The sequence below is a fragment of the Phytophthora parasitica genome (genome assembly GCF_000247585.1).
Source record: "Phytophthora parasitica INRA-310 unplaced genomic scaffold supercont2.25, whole genome shotgun sequence".
Classification (NCBI taxonomy): Eukaryota; Oomycota; class Peronosporomycetes; order Peronosporales; family Peronosporaceae; genus Phytophthora; species Phytophthora nicotianae.
This window is the reverse complement of record NW_008649011.1, coordinates 284,940-302,429: the sequence shown is the minus strand read 5'-3', so window position 1 is coordinate 302,429 and position 17,490 is coordinate 284,940. Positions and strand designations below refer to the sequence as shown.

At 52.1% G+C, this 17,490-nt stretch overlaps 11 protein-coding genes across 11 annotated transcripts in view; 5 read left to right on the top strand and 6 right to left on the bottom strand.

Moving 5' to 3' along the window:
- Positions 1-2,450, top strand: part of PPTG_11785 (hypothetical protein) — a gene marked incomplete at its 5' end in the record, with an annotated part of 3,117 nt that extends 667 nt beyond the window's left edge. Inside the window, one exon of the mRNA XM_008906949.1 lies at positions 20-2,450. Coding sequence (XP_008905197.1) covers positions 20-2,349 — 2,330 coding nt within the window. The 3' untranslated portion in view covers positions 2,350-2,450. The remainder of the gene's footprint in view (positions 1-19) is intronic.
- Positions 2,451-2,494: 44 nt separating this feature from the next.
- Positions 2,495-3,322, bottom strand: PPTG_11784 (hypothetical protein; the record flags this gene model as incomplete). The annotated part of the gene is made up of 1 exon (XM_008906948.1): positions 2,495-3,322. One exon carries the CDS (start codon positions 3,320-3,322, stop codon positions 2,495-2,497), a length of 828 nt encoding a protein of 275 aa, XP_008905196.1.
- Positions 3,323-3,554: 232 nt separating this feature from the next.
- PPTG_11783 (hypothetical protein) lies at positions 3,555-4,955 on the bottom strand (the record flags this gene model as incomplete). Its single annotated transcript, XM_008906947.1, has 1 exon — positions 3,555-4,955. One exon carries the CDS (start codon positions 4,953-4,955, stop codon positions 3,555-3,557), a length of 1,401 nt encoding a protein of 466 aa, XP_008905195.1.
- A 265-nt stretch (positions 4,956-5,220) lies between these two features.
- On the bottom strand, positions 5,221-5,916 carry PPTG_11782 (hypothetical protein; the record flags this gene model as incomplete). Its single annotated transcript, XM_008906946.1, has 1 exon — positions 5,221-5,916. One exon carries the CDS (start codon positions 5,914-5,916, stop codon positions 5,221-5,223), a length of 696 nt encoding a protein of 231 aa, XP_008905194.1.
- Positions 5,917-6,015: 99 nt separating this feature from the next.
- PPTG_11781 (hypothetical protein) lies at positions 6,016-6,909 on the bottom strand (the record flags this gene model as incomplete). The annotated part of the gene is made up of 1 exon (XM_008906945.1): positions 6,016-6,909. The coding sequence occupies one exon, from the start codon at positions 6,907-6,909 to the stop codon at positions 6,016-6,018; it is 894 nt and encodes a 297-aa protein (XP_008905193.1).
- Positions 6,840-7,777, top strand: PPTG_11780 (hypothetical protein). The gene is made up of 3 exons (XM_008906944.1): positions 6,840-7,249; positions 7,326-7,428; positions 7,496-7,777. The coding sequence occupies exons 1-3, from the start codon at positions 7,033-7,035 to the stop codon at positions 7,689-7,691; spliced, it is 516 nt and encodes a 171-aa protein (XP_008905192.1). The 5' UTR covers positions 6,840-7,032; the 3' UTR covers positions 7,692-7,777.
- Positions 7,729-9,823, bottom strand: PPTG_11779 (hypothetical protein). Its single transcript, XM_008906943.1, has one exon. The coding sequence runs from the start codon at positions 9,735-9,737 to the stop codon at positions 7,836-7,838; it is 1,902 nt and encodes a 633-aa protein (XP_008905191.1). The 5' UTR covers positions 9,738-9,823; the 3' UTR covers positions 7,729-7,835.
- A 141-nt stretch (positions 9,824-9,964) lies between these two features.
- Positions 9,965-10,657, top strand: PPTG_11778 (hypothetical protein; the record flags this gene model as incomplete). Its single annotated transcript, XM_008906942.1, has 1 exon — positions 9,965-10,657. The coding sequence occupies one exon, from the start codon at positions 9,965-9,967 to the stop codon at positions 10,655-10,657; it is 693 nt and encodes a 230-aa protein (XP_008905190.1).
- A 203-nt stretch (positions 10,658-10,860) lies between these two features.
- Positions 10,861-13,275, top strand: PPTG_11777 (hypothetical protein; the record flags this gene model as incomplete). The annotated part of the gene is made up of 2 exons (XM_008906941.1): positions 10,861-11,365; positions 11,432-13,275. 2 exons carry the CDS (start codon positions 10,861-10,863, stop codon positions 13,273-13,275), a joined length of 2,349 nt encoding a protein of 782 aa, XP_008905189.1.
- Positions 13,276-14,075: 800 nt separating this feature from the next.
- On the top strand, positions 14,076-16,440 carry PPTG_11776 (TKL/DRK protein kinase). The gene is made up of 2 exons (XM_008906940.1): positions 14,076-15,481; positions 15,553-16,440. Exons 1-2 carry the CDS (start codon positions 14,235-14,237, stop codon positions 16,337-16,339), a joined length of 2,034 nt encoding a protein of 677 aa, XP_008905188.1. The 5' UTR covers positions 14,076-14,234; the 3' UTR covers positions 16,340-16,440.
- Positions 16,260-17,290, bottom strand: PPTG_11775 (hypothetical protein). The gene has a single exon (XM_008906939.1). It carries the CDS (start codon positions 17,257-17,259, stop codon positions 16,453-16,455), a length of 807 nt encoding a protein of 268 aa, XP_008905187.1. The 5' UTR covers positions 17,260-17,290; the 3' UTR covers positions 16,260-16,452.
- Positions 17,291-17,490: the final 200 nt, after the last annotated feature.

Sequence of the window (17,490 nt, the reverse complement as noted above, 5' to 3'; positions counted from 1 at the left end):
ACGCCTTATATTTCTCCAGGCAAGGTTCGCAAGGTACAAGAAAAGCGCTTTTTCACTGGCCAGCATCCTGCTCTATCGGGTCGTAACAAGTTTTGGAAGGAGTACGCTGAGTATCTATTGCGTGGAGAAACTGGTGGACGCTTCGTGTCGTCCTACTTCCCTGAAGCATTGGTCTCTATTACAGAGGGGCTGTTCGCATTGGCGGTGTTGGACCTCGGCAACGAATCCAAGCCTACTCAAGTGCAGCTTTCTTCTTCTGCAGGCACCCACGTAACCCTTCGTTCCGCAAGCGATGCTGTTCTTTATCATCGCAGTATCAGACCTGCTGAGTGCACTCCGACAGCCAACAGTGTCTTGATTTTGAAGCAACGTATTCAAGATGAGAATGGAGACTTCAACACCGAGCTGCTTGTCAACAAGATATACACCACGGTCGTCACTTTGAGTAACATCGGCTCGGAGCACCTCACGAATGTCGATTTACTGCTCCAGATACCTCAAGGTGCTATTCCCATGGGATCAAGTGGGTTCTACACCAAAAACGAGATCGGAAGTGTGGCTCCGAATCACACCAGCGAGTTTAAGTTCTCCTTCTACTTCCCTGAAGTCGGAACTTTTGCTCAGTATCCAGCACGAGCTTCACTTGAGGGTCTGGTCATCGCATGGGCGAAAATGCAAGACGATGCAGCAACCTGTAAGGTAGTTCACAGTGCCTCCCGCGTCAATTTGGCTTCCTGGAGTGACGTAAGTGCCCGAGGTTCGCTGGAAGAAGTCACGCAGTTCATGGAATCAACAAAACCTGGTGTGACGATTGACTACCAAAAGCTGTACTGGCGGTGCCATGACCAAACCTTTTACCGTGGGATTTTGGATTATCTAAGACGCAGAATGGCTTTCGTGTCTGGCATCTGGAAATATGGGCTACTTCACAGCGATGGGCTAGCAATACGCGAGTATTTCGCTGGATCGAATGAAGTAACGCAGTCCGTGGGAAGTGGGTTTTGCTCGTCGTTTGTAGATGAGAGACGGTTGTACCACACGGATCGATTTGTATCCGATCTGGAACGCTTCGACCACTGTGAATTTGGTCCCTTCTTAACGAGGCGTGTGCATCCTGTGACAGGCCGAGTGAATGCTCAGCTTACGTTCGGTGAGGCAGCTAAAACAGCGGGCAAACGCATCTTGAATTCCGAAGCGCGTCAGTACTTTGGAGATCTTTGCCAGAGGCTGGGGACGCATACTCGAATGACTGGCCAGCATCTGCTTGTGATGGCGTACTATATGATTCTGTTCGATCGTATTGAGGATGCCATCATGGTTTTCAGTCGACTGGAAAGCTGTTCTGATGTCGAGGCTGTCGAGCTGAAGGCAACAGTGCAATATTCCTACTTGATAGCCTTCCTCGATTTTTTCCGCAGCAACGATCAGCAAGAACCGACGTTTCCGGTTGCTCGGCGAGTGGTTGCAAGCTATATCACGCACCCGCAGCCTCGATGGCGCCAACGATTCATGAGAATTCAAGAGTTTCTGGAAGAGTACGACGCTTTTGAGGAACAGAGTCTGCGCCAACAGCAGGATATGGAAATGATTGATGCTACCATGGAAGGAGACCAGTTGAATCGTGACGATGCCGCGAGCACCCGTGGTAGCCAGATCAAGCTCGAAGCAAGTGTGAGTGAAGGTGCTGTGGTGTTGCTATCGCAGTGTCTTGGACAGTGCGAGCTCGCATTCTACCCGATTGACGTGGAGCTGATGTTCTCGACGGAGCCGTTTAACACGTTTTCCGACTCTGCAGCGTCAGCTTCAAGCATTCTATTAGTCGAGCCTCGACAACACCTTTCTGTGGATCTCAATGCTACCGCTACGGACGCTGGTATGGCGAAGACGGTTGTGCAGATCCCAGATCAGTTGAATGGAGTGCAGATGATGGTCAGAGTTCGCGAGATTCCGGCTTCTCGCACGGTGAAAAGCGTGGCTCCACCTACCAACGTCATCGTTCCGTATTTCAACTCAAGCTTGAAGGTCGATATCATGACGCAATGTGGCGTACTGCAAGTTCTACGTGGTGGTCTACCAGTGCGTTCGTGCTACGTGAAGGTGTACGCCAAGGTGTCTACGGGGGATGGGCGAACCAAGACTGAGTTTTACAAAGATGGCTACACCGATCTACTGGGCAAGTTTGACTACGTGGGTACTAATGGAGATCTCATTTCCAACGTCGAGAAGTTCTCCATCCTCATCTCTCACGAAAAGTTCGGTGCCAAGGTGGAACAAGCTGATCCCCCAGTACTTGCAACCGCCATCGGTGACTTCAGCAATAAGGACGAGCACGAACTGCTACTCTATTGAGGCGGCTCAAAGTTGTAACTACGTGTAGCTATGCACTTTTGGCTTCTAGTGTAAAAACTGCAACAAACAAAAACAAAAAATGAATTCACTTGGATACGCTACGTGTTTCTCGACCAGATTTTGCTGTGCCATTTCCATTGTGAGCTCAAGTCTGACAAGCGCAAGTTTTCCACTTGCTGGTGCACAAGAAGCAGAATTGGTGGCCATTCAAACACGTCATGTGGTTGCATCCCATTACTTTCTGCACTCCCACGCCACATCCAGGACACTGCACTGCGTGGTTCTGCCGCACGACATTGGTGTAGTCGCGATCCGACTGCAAGTCCAGCGAACGCCAGTCCCTGTCTTTCAGAAATTGCTCATAGGTGGCGAAGTCGACAGCATTCAGAGCCTCTTTCACGTAGTCGGTAGGGAACTCCCTCTTACAACAGTGTGCAGGTACCATGGAGCGATCCAGAACACCCATACGACAACGTGTGGCGATACAATTCGTGCAGTAGAGATGACCACAACTTAGAACGCGACGAGTGGCTTTGTCTTCGAGAGGTTCCACACAACTGATGCAGTTTGGAGGTGGCTTGGATTCTGCATCAGAGATTTCCACCAGAATCAACGAGCTATCGTCATCGCTGTCCGCGTCCAGATCATAGTCGGTAGCGTTCAACAGCTTGTGCTCCTCCTTGGCGTAGAAACTTCGAGCGACCGCCTCGTCCAGAATGACTTGCTCTGCACGACGAATTTCTTCGCGGTACACCTCCAACGCATAGACCTCAGCAAGTTGGGCTTCAACAGCTTCACCGTCGACTTCATCGACAAAGTCAATGGTATCGGAGTCGAGGTAGACCGCGTGTTCAAAGTGATCAGTAGAAGTAAGCTCTTTCAGCTCGTCCAACTTCGGAAGTACTTCCATGGTCTTGTCACGAACACCAAAAAATGAAAAGTGAGTAGTATCCACCTTGAAAGCTTTGGACATCTCCACGAAAGATGATTCTTCTCCTACCGTTAGCGTATGGCTCTTCCCAGAGGCAAGGCACTCGTGAAGTAGATAGTATCTACTAGATACACATGACGAATAACAACGCATTTTTCAATTGAACTATCATGGGAAAAAAAATACATGGATACTAATGAAAAGGAATAGTTACTACGAAAAACAATAACGAAGCAAAACTGCCGATCTCGTGACTACAGTAGATGGCCAGCATTCAGCTAGTGGCCTTCCAGCAGACGCATTTTGTCTCGAGGCACTCCCAACAAAAGTAGTGGCCAAGAGGGCAAGTGATATGATTGCATCCAGCAATTTTCAAAACACCAATCCCACATTGAGGGCATTGTTTCCCATGGTTTTTTTGCACTAGCGTCGCGTAGTCCCGATCCGATTGCAGCGTTGACGTTTTTGGATCGCGTTCAGCTAGATAACGCTTGTACTGCAAAAATTGGTTCTTGCCCAGTGCTCTTTCAACGTAATCCATCGGAATCTCCTTGGAGCAGCAACTGATCGGGACTTGGTTGCGGTCCGTAAGACTCGCCTTTGCCATCTTTGCAAGACACTGCGCACAGTAGCCGTGGCCACACGGCATAACTCGCCATTGGCTGGGTGTACGAACGCTGGAGTAGCACGCAACGCACACCCGCTCATTTTCTTGCTTTTCGTTGCCAGATGTCTTCACTCTCTTGGCAGGGGCCTTGCCTTTCGATCCTCGTGTAGCCACAGTTATTTTCTTTTCCGGCGCAGCCTTACGCTTGGTTCCTCGTATGCTTGGAGTACTGGTTGTCGCACTGACATAGTCTGACATACGCTTTGCATACGTCTTCAGCAATGGTCCAGTAATCACGCGTCGCACTAGATCCAGCGGCAGTGCTTTGCCACAACAACTTGCTGGAGCAACATCGTCGGACTTCGCGTCGAGAAATCGGGTAACTTCGGTCACGATACACATGTGGCAGAATTCGTCGCCGCATGGAGCTTTAAACCGCGAGTAGTGTACATGACTCCCACACATAGCACAAAACTTGGGATCAGGAGACGCGGGCGGCTGTCTCGTTGCACTGGGTAAGGCAGTTGTAGCAACTGCGCTTCGCTTTGAGTCTTGTTCAATAGCAAAACGAGCCATGGAACTGCGTGTACGATAGCGAGGCCCCGGTGGCTGAGCAGGAGCGAGAACTGGCGTAGATTTTGAGCTCCCAGTAACTGGTTGTGTAATTTCACGCTGACGTGGCAGAGCCTCATCATCAATAACTTGACTTCGCGCTCTAGCAGAGAGCGGAGATACAGTAGTCGTCTTCATATTCTTGTGCGTTGCTCCTCCTTTCTTCACTCTAGCGTCACTAGTAGGAAGCTCCATCAGGAACGAGTAGTAGACGTCTTCTTCATGCTCCAGGACTTCGCGAATGAAGTCATGGGGAACCACCAGCCCGCAGCACCGCAGTGGCACAACTCTGCTCGACAACACTACTCGAGCTTTCTGAGCCAGACACTCACGACAAAAGATTTCCCCACACAACAACGGGAACAGACTGCTAGATTGCGTTGCCGAAGCTGGCCAAAAGAACTCGCCGGAGCAGCCAGAGCATCGCGTAGAGCGCACTTCTCTTCGTGCCGCCATCACGAGCTTCCGATTCTTCGTCCAAGCTTGAAAAAATCTCAACTGAATTCAAAGCCGAGTCTGCGAAAACTTTGGGACGAGGCCTTTGTTTTCTCCTTCAACGGGATGAAGATGAACAAAGCTCATCAATTCAAAATGAGGTCAGGATGCATCAAAACCAAATGCAACTCAATCAAAAGAAAGCGTGCATTTAGTTCGTCATGCAAGCAACTCACTGCAACTGACTAGAGCACATCATTCCCCGAGAATCTCTCGCAGCTCGGCTTCAGGGATTAGTGGGTTGCAGGCATGTGTAGCAGAACTGATGTCCATTGGGGCACGCCATGTGCACGCATCCAAAGTCTCGCTGCACGCCGATACCACAACCGGGGCACTGCTTGGCTCCCATGGCCTTCACTGTGGCCGAGTATTCGGCGTCAGACTGGAGATCGGACACCTTCCAGTCTTTCTCCCTCACGAGCTGTTGATACTTGGCAAAGTCGTCGTCCTTGTCGAGAGCTTCACGCACATAGTCATCAGGCAGCTCCTTCTTGCAGCAACGAAGCGGTACAAGCGCTCGGTCGCCCAATGCTAAACGACACATTCGCAGCAGGCACGGCTGGCAGTAGTTGTGGCCACAGGGCGCGACTCGCAGCTCGTTCTTGGTCTCCTTCACAGCGCAACTGACGCAGTTTGCGCTTGGACACATTTCTTTGCGGTGCCAAGCCATGTACAACGCGAACTCGGAGCGGCTTAGAACCAGCTCCACTTGGTTCGGTGCGATCTCCTTGTTGCACTTCCAACACGTCGCCAGAATCGAGTTCTTGAGCGCCTTCGAGCACGTCTTGGACAGACAACGGAAGCAAATCTGGTACTTGCAGCAGGACAACTCGAACACGCGACGAAGTGGCCGATAATTGCTGCCGTTGCAGCACGCAACGGTCTTTACTTCCCTCCGTGTTTGTCTGGCCGTCGATGGCATTGCTTGGCCCCAGCACTTGAGTCCTCTCCTCTCTTTCAATTGTCTGCACGTTAGGTCCATCAAGGCGTTCGTGCTCGCCCTCGTCCCAACTGTGTGTGTTTAAACTCTAACGGCTTCGCAGCAGAAGAACCGCGTGACAACCTTGGACACCCTTGTCATCCCATGCAGCAATGCCAACGCTATCAACAGGAACCCGAACGCCGTCGTGTACACTGCAAACGGATGTTGCGCTGTGAATGTCTCCAAGTGAATGGGGACGCGCTTATCTCCAATCAAGAACCCGAGAACTCCCAGCACCAGCGCCACTGAGATCACCTGTCCTGCTCCAATTATCAACTTAAAACAGCCAAAATACGCCGTCGCAAGCACCGATCTGGGTGACGCAGACCCCAGACTTCTCTCAAATCTTGGACAAGGCTCGAACATTTGTTCTCTGGCTCCTGCAGTTGGTGGGGGCACTCGAATTGGCAGCAAAGGGTGCAGTTCACCACTAGCATCAATTCCCCACTCTGCCAGGTCCATGTCAATGCAATCAGCTGCCGATGCAGCCAAGGCATTGTAGATGAAGGCGTCTGTGCAGCACAAGTAGAAGACTGTGTGTAACAACCCATTGAAGACCGAGACGCCGCAGCCACAGAGGGGCATCATCACGACGGACAGAGCTGCCATTACCCACACTATCAAGGCTGCAACTACGCTAAGCACGGCGCTGCATCCGTTAAAGAGTACCATGCGTGTGATCTGGCCGACCAAAATGCAGGGCTGCACCAAGTTGCAGCCGCGAGGTTGGCGCAGAACCGTCACGCGGCGTCCGGGACGATACGGAGGTAGTGGAGCGAGCTCTTCTTCGAAGTGTTGACGACGTTGTGGGTCTGCATGCAACGCGGTGAAGTCCGGTATGGCTTGGTATAAGTTATGCGAGGACGAGTAGGAGTCCGGGGCCCGGTATGACGGCGCAGACGCCGTGCGCGGAGGAGACACCAAGGGCATCATGACCTCTTCGAATTTTGTCCGCCAAACTGCGATTTAGTCCAATTTGTGACTTACATGGCAAAAATATGCAATTATGGACGTCCTCTGATAAGCTGAAGAGTTCACAATTAGTTTGGGCCACAAATGGGTGACTCACAGAATTGGTCGTCGTTCGATGAGCCCGAGGCGCCTAAGCGTCCGACCGCCGTGACTCAGCAGACTGAGAAGACGGAGACCAATGTGGATAAGTACGATAAAGGGCTGAGCGCGCTGACGGAGCCTACAGCGCTGCGCAACATGCGCAATCGGCTCATCTTCGGCAGTTTAGTGGGCTTCGTCACAGGCGCCACTTTCGGAGGCAGTACGTGGCAGCAATCGACGTATACCCGTTGCTATTTAAGTTGTATACTAACTGCTAATGACATGGTGGTTTGTAGTCGATGGAGCCAAGCTGTACATGAAGCAGCATGGGAAACTTGCGCCCGCTGCTTTGAGCTCCGTCGCACGTGGAGCTGCCAAGACGGGAGGAGCCTTCTCAGGGTGAGGACAAGTCGGTGATGCTCTTTGAGGCTGCAGTGGTGTTGCTAATAGTGCTTTGTCTTTGTAGTTTCTTCTTCCTTTACTGCGGAATCAAGACGGCTCTGGCAACGCAGCGCGAGGACGACCTGACCACTGCTGGTATCTCTACGGTGGCTGCGGGTCTACCCTTCATCCGCTCGACGGTCATGAAGCAGAACCTGCCGTATGCTCTCATGCTGGTGGCACTTGACCACTTCCACGAGGAGCTCAGCGAGTACCGTTAATAAACGCTCTCTGTTACTGTAGTATTTCTTACTTTTTGCGCCGTTGATTAATAACAGTGTGGCTAAAAAAAAGAAGTGAAAAAGCATTTTTATTGAAATGTTTAAAAAATATATATCGCCATCGTGGGTCTTTTCACTGCATTCCTACAGCTTGGCGCCAATTTCCTTGGACTCAGCGAAAAGTTGTTGCATCTCGACGAGGCTTTCTTCAAGCAGGTGACCCATACGAGCACCCCAACTACCGTGTTGGCGGCAGGCGATGTTGAACTGGATGGACTGATCCTTGACACTGTAGGCGATACCCAGACCTTCGGGCACAACTTCACCCCAGCCCCAACCATCGAACAACTCATTGGTGAGATGGCTAGTGGAAATGAGCCAGCGACTCGCTCTGGCCATCACCGGATCCTCGAAGAACGGCACACGTTCGCCGGGCTGCACCAACAGTTTAAGACCAAGAATGTGGCGGTCCACGCCGCGACCAGCGCCAGCCTTGCGCATGTACGCAACGTGCGCGTTGGCAGCAGCAAGCAGCAGCTTCTTCTTCTCTTCAGTGGTGACGGAGCCAGATGTGTCCTCCATTGCGTCTGTGAACTTCGCACTAGCCACAGAACAACTGCGAGTTGTCTCGGTACGTCCATGCAGGAACAGGCGTGTCTGCGAGGCTTCGTACGTCGCAGCATTCTTCTTGAACAGCTTCTTGTAGGCCAGCTGGATAGCTAACTGCACGAACGCGTCCGGACTGCAGCGGAATCCCTTGATGGAGCGTGCACCGTAGCCGTAGAAGGCCTGGACAAACACTTCGTGATCGACCACAGTCTGGTCGAACACCTTCTCAGCCTCTGCGATGTTGCGTAGTGTCTGCGTCGTGAAGCGGAAGGTGAGCTGCTTGGGGGCGACAAGCGAGCGCTCTAGCTGCTGCGTCGTCTGGCCACGAGGACCCAGGTCGATCTGGCCATTGTGCAGACGTGACACCAGGTAGTCTGTGTAGCGAGCCATAGGCATGCCATCGAGCATCGAGTGTTCACCCAGTAGTCCAGCCTTGCCGTTCTCGAACACCACGAGCTGCACACACTTGTCGAAGAAGCGGTTGCGTCCATTGCCATGCCAGAGTCCACGTGCCACCTCAGTACGAGACACTGGAGCTTCATCGTCCATATTGAGCATCAGCAATGAGCTCTCAATAGCACGTAGGGACTCCTCATTCTTCGGGGACGCTCGGATCAGCTCTTCGCGAGCGTCAGCCCACGAGTCGCGATCCTGGGACGTCAAAGCTCCCACAGCAGATTCCTTCGCTCCCGCAGACTCCAAGATCCTGGCCAATTGGAAACAGAGCGCCTCAAAGCCCAGTGGTTCCTGAGTACGTTGGTCCAGCAGCTCTAATCGGAAGAACTTGTTGTGACGCATAACAACCGCGTGGGTATGCGCCTTGGGGTCGTAGATCCTGTACGAGTCCTGCTCACGTCGTGGGATGCGGCAAGCGTTGAACATGTACTTGTAGGCCGTAGAGCAGACGGGTGTCTTCTTCTTTCCCAGTTGTTCTGGCTCGAGCGAGCCGTCCGCCACTTGACGAGCGAAGAGCACGGAGCCTCGCAGCAGAGCCGCTGCACGTCCAATATTGGAGCGCTGGGTTGGGTGCACACTGTCTGCGAAGTGGAAGAAGTAGCTGACGTTGAACACCACCGGGTCGCGCACTTGCAGGTAGCCCAGTGTGTTCCACCACTCTACCAAGTAGCTCGAGTCGCTGCGGTCCTTGGCGCGAGCCACCAGACGGCGCTGCAGTTCCTCGCCCATGCCGCCAGGCCGCAAGAAGGCGGTGGCCAGCTCTTTGGAGCGTGCGAACTCAGCAGGCGAGGCCAGTGGCTTTAATGTCTCTAGGTAAAGCGAGACGGTGTCAGCCAACGACGGCACGGGCAGACGTGGAAGATCGCGCTGGAAGCGGTAGAGCGGGCGTGACGGGTCCTCCAAGTCCGCCTCGGCGCGGTAATCGCCCCAGCACTCGCGGAAACCCTGCGGGCCGAAGGTACCGGGCGTGATCTGAGCCATAAGAGTGATGGTCGCTGCGTAGTCGATGCTGAAAATTGCAGAGTGAACTGTCACGTCAGGTTCAACCGGTTCAACATCGTTGACGCATGCTAAAGTTAAAACGCAATGTATTGGGCCAGATTCGCAATATTCTGGACGCCGATTGGTGTAAAATAGTCTGAAGAGACGACACCGACGGGTCACTGCTAAACTTTAGCACCTTGTGAGCTAAACTTTAGTCGAGCAGAATGGCGAACAGCTCTTCTTCTCTGGTATCCCTGGCCGTGACGGCTGCAGGGGCCGTGGCTCTCTACGGTCTTGTGCGCGTGACTCGCGCTCGTATCTACGACGCTATGATCGTCAAGCTGACGACCGGCTGGTATGCGGAGGTGCTGGGGCGGCTCCCGAAGGGCAGCAAGTTCCTGGACGTTGGTATCGGCACAGGTCTCGCGTTGATCAACAACGGAGATCAACTCAAGGCCAAGAACATTACAGTGGACGGAGTGGACTACGACGAAGACTACGTGGTGCGCTGTCGGGCACTGCTGAAGGAGTCGCAGCTGACGAGCCACGTCCAGGTGCACCACGCTTCCATCTACGACTACCGAGGAGGCCCCTATGACGCCGTCTACTTCAGCTCGTCGCTTATGCTCATGCCCGACGCAGTGAAGGCGCTGCAGCACTGCGTGGCCATGTTAAAGCCTGGAACTGGAAAGGTCTACGTGACGCAGACCATCCAGACGAGCCACTCGATGCTCGTGGAGATCGGCAAGCCGCTACTCAAGTTCCTCACGACCATCGACTTCGGCACGGTCACGTACGAGGAAGATCTACTCAATACGTTTAAGAAGGCCGGTCTGACGCTGCTAGAGCATGTGCCGATCTCAGGGTCGACGATGACGTCCACACGGTCGTTCAGACTGTTCGTGCTGGAACCGTAGTGTAGTACGTATATGGCCTCGATGCACATTATCAACGTAATGGCAATTGGCGAGCTGGTTGTTGCTACGACTGCAGTAAATCATGCAATCTTTCCAGAAATGAAAGGCCAGATCTTCCCCTTGATGAGATCTTGAACCGACACCACACACTGATTTTAGCGGGGGGCTTGAAAGGGAGGATTCACTTGAGATCTTGGAGAACCATGACTAGGAGCAATGCGTTCTGCCTTCTGGGCGTTTGCCTGTTGATGCTGTTGGGCTTTAAAGAGGTGGTTGCATCTGTTGCTCGGTTGAAGAAGGATGCGGAACCCCACGACCCTGTGGCGGCCACTCGTGGGCTTATCCACCGACGCCTTGGGGGCAAATACAACGACCAGATCTCTCTTCGAGTGTTGCCGTCGGATGCTGATGATCTGGACGTGTTCGAGCTCGGAAGCGATGGCGACAAGCTCGAGATCGCTGCCAACTCGGCCACTGCCATGGCGTATGGTCTGCAATGGTACTTCAAGTCGGTGTTGCGTACTCAGACCGACTGGGATAACCACAAGCTGCAGTTGCCTGATAAGCTACCGAAAGTGGAGGAACGAGTTCGCCACAAACGCAGCTCCAAGTTCTCGTACTACCAGAACGTGGATACCGGTAGCTACTCGCTATGGGCGTGGACTTGGCCGCAGTGGGAGAAGCACATCGACTGGATGGCACTTAACGGTGCGTAGTTACAAGTATCCATATCTCCACCATATAAATACACTAACAGTTTGTATTGCTATGCAGGTATTAACATGCCGCTGGCATTCACCGGTCAGGAGAAAGTGTGGCAAAACACTTTTCACAAATATTACAATGTGAGCTATGAAGGTCTGGGGAAATTTTTCGCTGGCTCGGCCTTTTTGTCCTGGGGACGAATGGGGAACTTGCGTGGGAGTTGGGTGAAAGGGCCTCTGCCTCAAGCATTCATTGACAATCAACATGAACTCCAGCTACGAATTCTACAGCGTATGCGAGAGTTCGGTATGATCCCAGCTTTACCAGCATTTGCTGGCCACGTTCCTGAAGAACTGAAGCTTCGATTGCCCAATGCAAATTTCACCCAGTCGCCAAACTGGGGGAACTTTTCTGAAGAGCACTGCTGCGTCTACATGATCGAACCGACCGACTCGTTGTATCGAGAAATCGGCAAAAACTTCCTCAAGGAGCAGCGCGCTCTGTACAATTACACGTCGTCGCTGTATCAATGTGATACATACATGGAGATGACGCCGGAATTCACAGATTTGGAGGAGCTGAAGGGAGCTGCTCGAGTTGTAATCGACGGTATGACCGCTGCAGATCCTAATGCTGTTTGGCTTATGCAGGGCTGGCCGTTTGTGGATGACCCACACTTCTGGACGAAGCCTCGAGTGAAGGCGTATCTTGATGGTGTGCCAACTGATAAGTTGATTATCCTGGACTTTTACAGTGAGTCTGTGCCTATTTGGAACAAGATGGACAACTATTTCGGCAAGAATTGGATTTACTGTGTGTTGCACAACTTCGGCGGGAATACTGGGATGCGTGGGGACCTGCCAACTCTGGCTACGGCACCTGTACAGGCGAGTTGGGCAGGAAATGGTACTATGGTTGGTGTGGGGCTGACGATGGAAGGCATCTTCCAGAATTACATTGTGTATGACCTCACGTTGCAAATGGCTTGGGTGGATACTCCTCTAGATGTGAATAATTGGGTGTCCAGGTACGCGGCACAACGATATCATACGCACAATGAGCACGTCGAGAAAGCGTGGAACTACCTTTTGCGGTCGGTGTACAACCGTACCATGGCCTATGGCGGTGTAACCAAGAGTTTGGTGTGTTTAATTCCTCGCTGGAGGCTTTTGTACGACAGATTCCAGCCTACGCTTATCAAGTACGACCCGAATGATGTCGTGCTGGCATGGAAAGAGTTGCTGTTGGCTGGAAAGGAATTGTGTGATGTGGACACGTACCGACACGATTTAGTGGACGTCACGAAGCAGTTTCTGAGCAACAAGTTGCTGGAGCAGTATATACATCTGAAGGCTGTGTACAATGCAAAGAAGGCGTCATCGAAAGAAGTGTGTGGGTTGACAAAGACCATGCTTACCACTATGGAACGTCTGGAGGAAATTCTCGCAACAAGTGAAGACTTTCTGCTTGGCAACTGGATTGGTGACGCGCTGGCCCTTGCTGGAGATTTAAGTGAAGGTGAAGATAAAGTGACGCGGACCAAATTGCAAGAGTACTATGAGTATGAAGCGCGTAACCAAGTCACGCGTTGGGGAGACAACAATAATGAGGCTATTCACGACTATGCCGGGAAGGAGTGGGCTGGTCTCGTCAAAGGATACTACATCCCTCGCTGGACTATGTGGCTGTCTGAAGTCTGCAATGCCTACACTGACAAGCGTGAAATGGACGAGAAGACACTGAAAGAAAAGCGTATAGCCTTCGAATTGAAGTGGCAGCTCAGCCACGAATCGTATCCAACTACGACAGTCGGTGATTCTTTCACGGTTTCCAAGCGATTCTACAGTGAGTACATCGCTTCCACTGATTTGATTCCATGGGAACTCTTCGGAGAAATTCTGTCAGTGGCGTAGTTCTTACAAGTCTGCAAGCTCGACAAGTTTGAGAGGAGGCGATAAACGCCCATGCACATGCGTACATGTTCAGTAAACCACCAGCGCATCAGCCACGGCACTTTATATTGAATATCATCTTTCATGTTTTGAATTGCGAAGTTGATGATAAGACCTCTGCTCCTCGATCGAGGCTGGGGACTAGTGTAACATACTTGGATTGGTTTGCCAGTGATGGCTAGACCCGCTAAGTGTTTTGTTGTTGCTTGTTATTGCCTGGTCGCAGCTGTACGACACACCACGATATAGTACTCCGATGGCAACGGGTTGTATTCTTTAACATCAATGCAGGTCAAAGCGCAGCGAAGCCAGCAGCACTTGATCAACGGGTACAATCCAAGAGGCTTAAAATCAAGCACGTCCTTCACATTAGCACTCAGTACATCATGGGTTTGCTGCGTTTCCATGCAAAACATTGCCGCGTAGGGAAGGCATGAGTCCATAACCACATCATCTACGTAGCAGCTCCCTAAATCCAGAGCGACGTCCATCGAGCGTCGCCCATGCAACAACTTGTTCGCAGCAAGGAATCCGTCGGGGGCTGCGAACGTTCACGAGGCGCTCCGTCCGCAGTCTTGCGATGCAGATCATGGCGTGGAGGTCCCGGAAGCCATCATTTGCCTTGGTGGCAAATGCAACAATGGAATTTGCCACTTCAACCGTGCAGAAAATTTGCAACACAACTGTAGCCAAAAAAAAAAAAACGAAAATCAGACGCTAAGTAAAGTGGCCCTTCAACCACTTGATTCCACTATGTTACGCTCATCCTTTATCCAAGTTTGTTCCACCTCCAAAGATCGACTTCTTCACTTCAGAGCTGTCTCTCTATCGCTAACGTTAACGTAACATTTCGACTTCCAGTCGCTGGACACTGTAACGCTGGCCACCAAGCATCAGACTGTCTACACAAGCAAATCCTAATGGCGGAGCCGTCCAAGTGGCTCGAGGTGTGGCATGCCGTACACTGGGTCTGTCTGGGTACGGGCGCCGCGGCCGCGCTCTTCCTGTTGCTGCATTCCGCTACATTTCACCGGCTCAAGCGACGCATGGCGGACCTGTTACTGAGCGGTATTGCACTGGCGGACGTGGGTTTCGTGGCGCTGGAGGCGATCAAGCAGGCACTGCACACGTCCTACTTGTCGCGCTACCGACGGGAAGATGAAGGCCAAGCGGATGCGCAGTATACGACAGGAGACTTCATCTTGACGCTCTTGGCGCGCTTCAGCTTCTTCATGTCGTTCTATTGGATCGCTAATCTGTCGCTACTCATGCGACTCGGCAATTTCGAGGCGCTGCATGCCAAGAGGAGTTTATTCCTATCATCACTGGCCTCGCTGGTTTACGGCTGCATGCACGCTCTCCTCCCAACGATGAGTGGAGAAGACACGTCGAATTCCGGGGCCTATACTGTCACAGCGGTGCTGGTTTTCATCATGCAGGCCACACCATTGCTACTAATTATGACCAATCTCCGAGCCGTGAGGAAGTCGAGGCTGAACTCGTCCACACAGGGACGGAACGTCATTCGACGCCTTACAGGCTACTGTGTCTGTGCAGCGGTGTTCACACTGCCCTACGCTCTGGTACTCATCGTGTCTCAGAGCCCTGTAGCCGTCGGAGCTGTTGCGGAGACACTGAACTACTTCGTTCCATTGGCAAACGCCCTGCTATTCGGCACAAGTCTGAGCTGCTGTTGCTGCTGTGCGACGGCAACGGAGACTCTAGCCACACATGAAGACAAGGTGCAATTCGATGACACTCCGTCGTCGTCCATCGATATCTCCGCTGGTGTGATGGCAGACGGGAGCGGAACTCCTAAAAGTACGGGGTATACAGGACTTGCTACGCCTGGAGTTTTAGGTGTGAGAGATGGACTAGTGGCTGGCGGTCCTATTGCTGAAATGGTGACGGAAGGACCAGCTGAGAAGATCGGTGAAGGCTCCAGTGCCGAGGTGTACAAGGCTCAATGGCTTGGCATTACAGTCGCACTTAAGTGTCTGCGGTTCCACGCTGGCAGTAGCTCAGAAGCCGAGCTGTACATGACGCATCTGGCGGAGCTACGCACCGAATTTCTGGATGAAGCGGTGCTGGCAGCTCAACTGCGTCATCCAAACATCACGCTGTTTATCAAGATGGGAACATACAAGGGGAGCTTGTGTCTCGTCAAGTACGTATTGCGTAGGCTTTAGATTGTTGTCTGGTACTGACCGTTGTTCACTATTTGCTATTTTTTTTTAGCGAATACTGCGCACGCGGATCCTTGCGAGACGTGCTTCGTGCGAATCCTTTGATGGAGTGGAATACCAGAGTTCGATTAGCGTTCGAAGCGGCTAAAGGCCTGGCGTTCATGCACAATCGAGAGCCAATCTACTTGCACCGTGACCTCAAGGCGTCCAACATCCTGGTGACTGCTGACTGGACGGCCAAGATCGCAGACTTCGGGATCGCTCGGATCGCGACGGATTTTACGGTGAAGAAGCAGCACGCTTCTCAAAAGTTCTCGAGGAGGTCTCTCCAGTCGTTGCAGTCGATCGATGAGAGCGTCATCATGATGGATGGCGCTGCATCGGAGCTCATGACGACTTTTGCTGGTACCTGGCGCTGGAATGCACCGGAGATCATGAAGAACCCCAACGAGTGTCGATTTAACCGCGAAACAGACATGTACAGCTTCGGAGTGGCTTTATGGGAGATTCTGACCAACGGAGCCATTCCCTTTGGCAACGTAGACTTCGACCATCAAGTGCGGCAGCTCGTGGCAGCAGGAGAACGTCCAGCATTACCACCCGCTTACTCACGGCGTGCCCCGCCTGAGTTCATTGAAGTTATGTGTGCGTGCTGGCACCAGCGACCGGAGAAACGACCAAGTGCTCAGGATGTGATGCTGCGTCTCGGATCGTTGTCGTACACTCTGTCGAATGGATCGGAGTTCTACACTTCGTCGCAGAACACAGCGCGGTTCGTCTTTAGTGACAATTATTGCCTAGCGATGGACTCTAGTCAGAGTTGCTCAGGTTTGTGGTGAATACAGTACGATTAGCGTGCATGAAGTCTGTAATTTTAAGTTAGGGAGTTTAACCAATCCCGTATAATCAAAATAAGGGATATTGTTGTTCTTAATTGGAATCTGTGGCATCTTCACTCGGCTTGGTCTGCAGTGGCATCATTCTCACAGGTTGCTTCAGTGGTGTTACTGTTATTTGCTTGGGGGCTGGATACTGGCAGGATCCGGTCGATCTCCTCTTCACTTACGCCCTGATCTCGCAGTTGCTTCCTCGAGAGTGCCAGCAGTACCTTAGCCTCGTATTCTTCTTTCTCCGCCAGCAGCTTCTCCCTTTTGACTTGCGTCTCTAAAATCTCCAAGTTCAGCCGCTCTCGACGCTCTTCACGTTGGTCCCGCGTGATCTCGAGCTGCAGTCGCTTCTCCTCGATCTCCAGTCGTTTCTTGTTTAAAGACGCTTCAGATGCCGGGGTTATCGCTGTTGTGGGCCCTGTAGCAACTGAATTGAGCCATACATCATCGGCGTTCATGGAGCTGGAAGCCGGATCGTTCCAACGAGGGTGATCGCGCGTTTTTGCAGTAGTCAGACGATGCTTTTTCGCTGGAGGGCCGTTGCTTTCAGCTGCATTAGCGTTGCTTTCCGCTGCCTGCTCTGCTGCTAGAGAACTGACCTCTAGAGCCTGCTCAATTAGCTCTGAGGTCGTGGGGATTGCCTCGGGTATCCCTGTACTGGAACTTCCACCTTTGTTGTTGCTGGTAGAGTTGAGGAGAGTCGTCGCCAGCGAGGAGCGTGCCGGGCATATGCGCATGTGCGATTGTAGGCGGTTGACAGCCGCAGAAACCTGCTTGTGGCAGGCCTTGCAGTCCACTTTCGCTCCCTTTGCGCCAGCGACGCGGTACTTGTGCCCGAAGAGCTGCCATTCCTTGTTGAGCGGCTTCACCATGGCAAGAACAGTTGGTTATTTGTGAGAGGAAATAACAAACGTTTGGTGTAAATGGGTGGCCTTTTGATTGGACAAAACGACTTTTTCAAAAAAAATATCGGTACTAGTTATAGTATCTCGATTTAAATAAAACGGACAGAGATTAGGGCAAGTAGGTCCGATTTAGCAAAATCTGGTCAGAGTTGGGGACTTAATGATAAGCGGGACGACATTCCTTATTGACCACGCCTT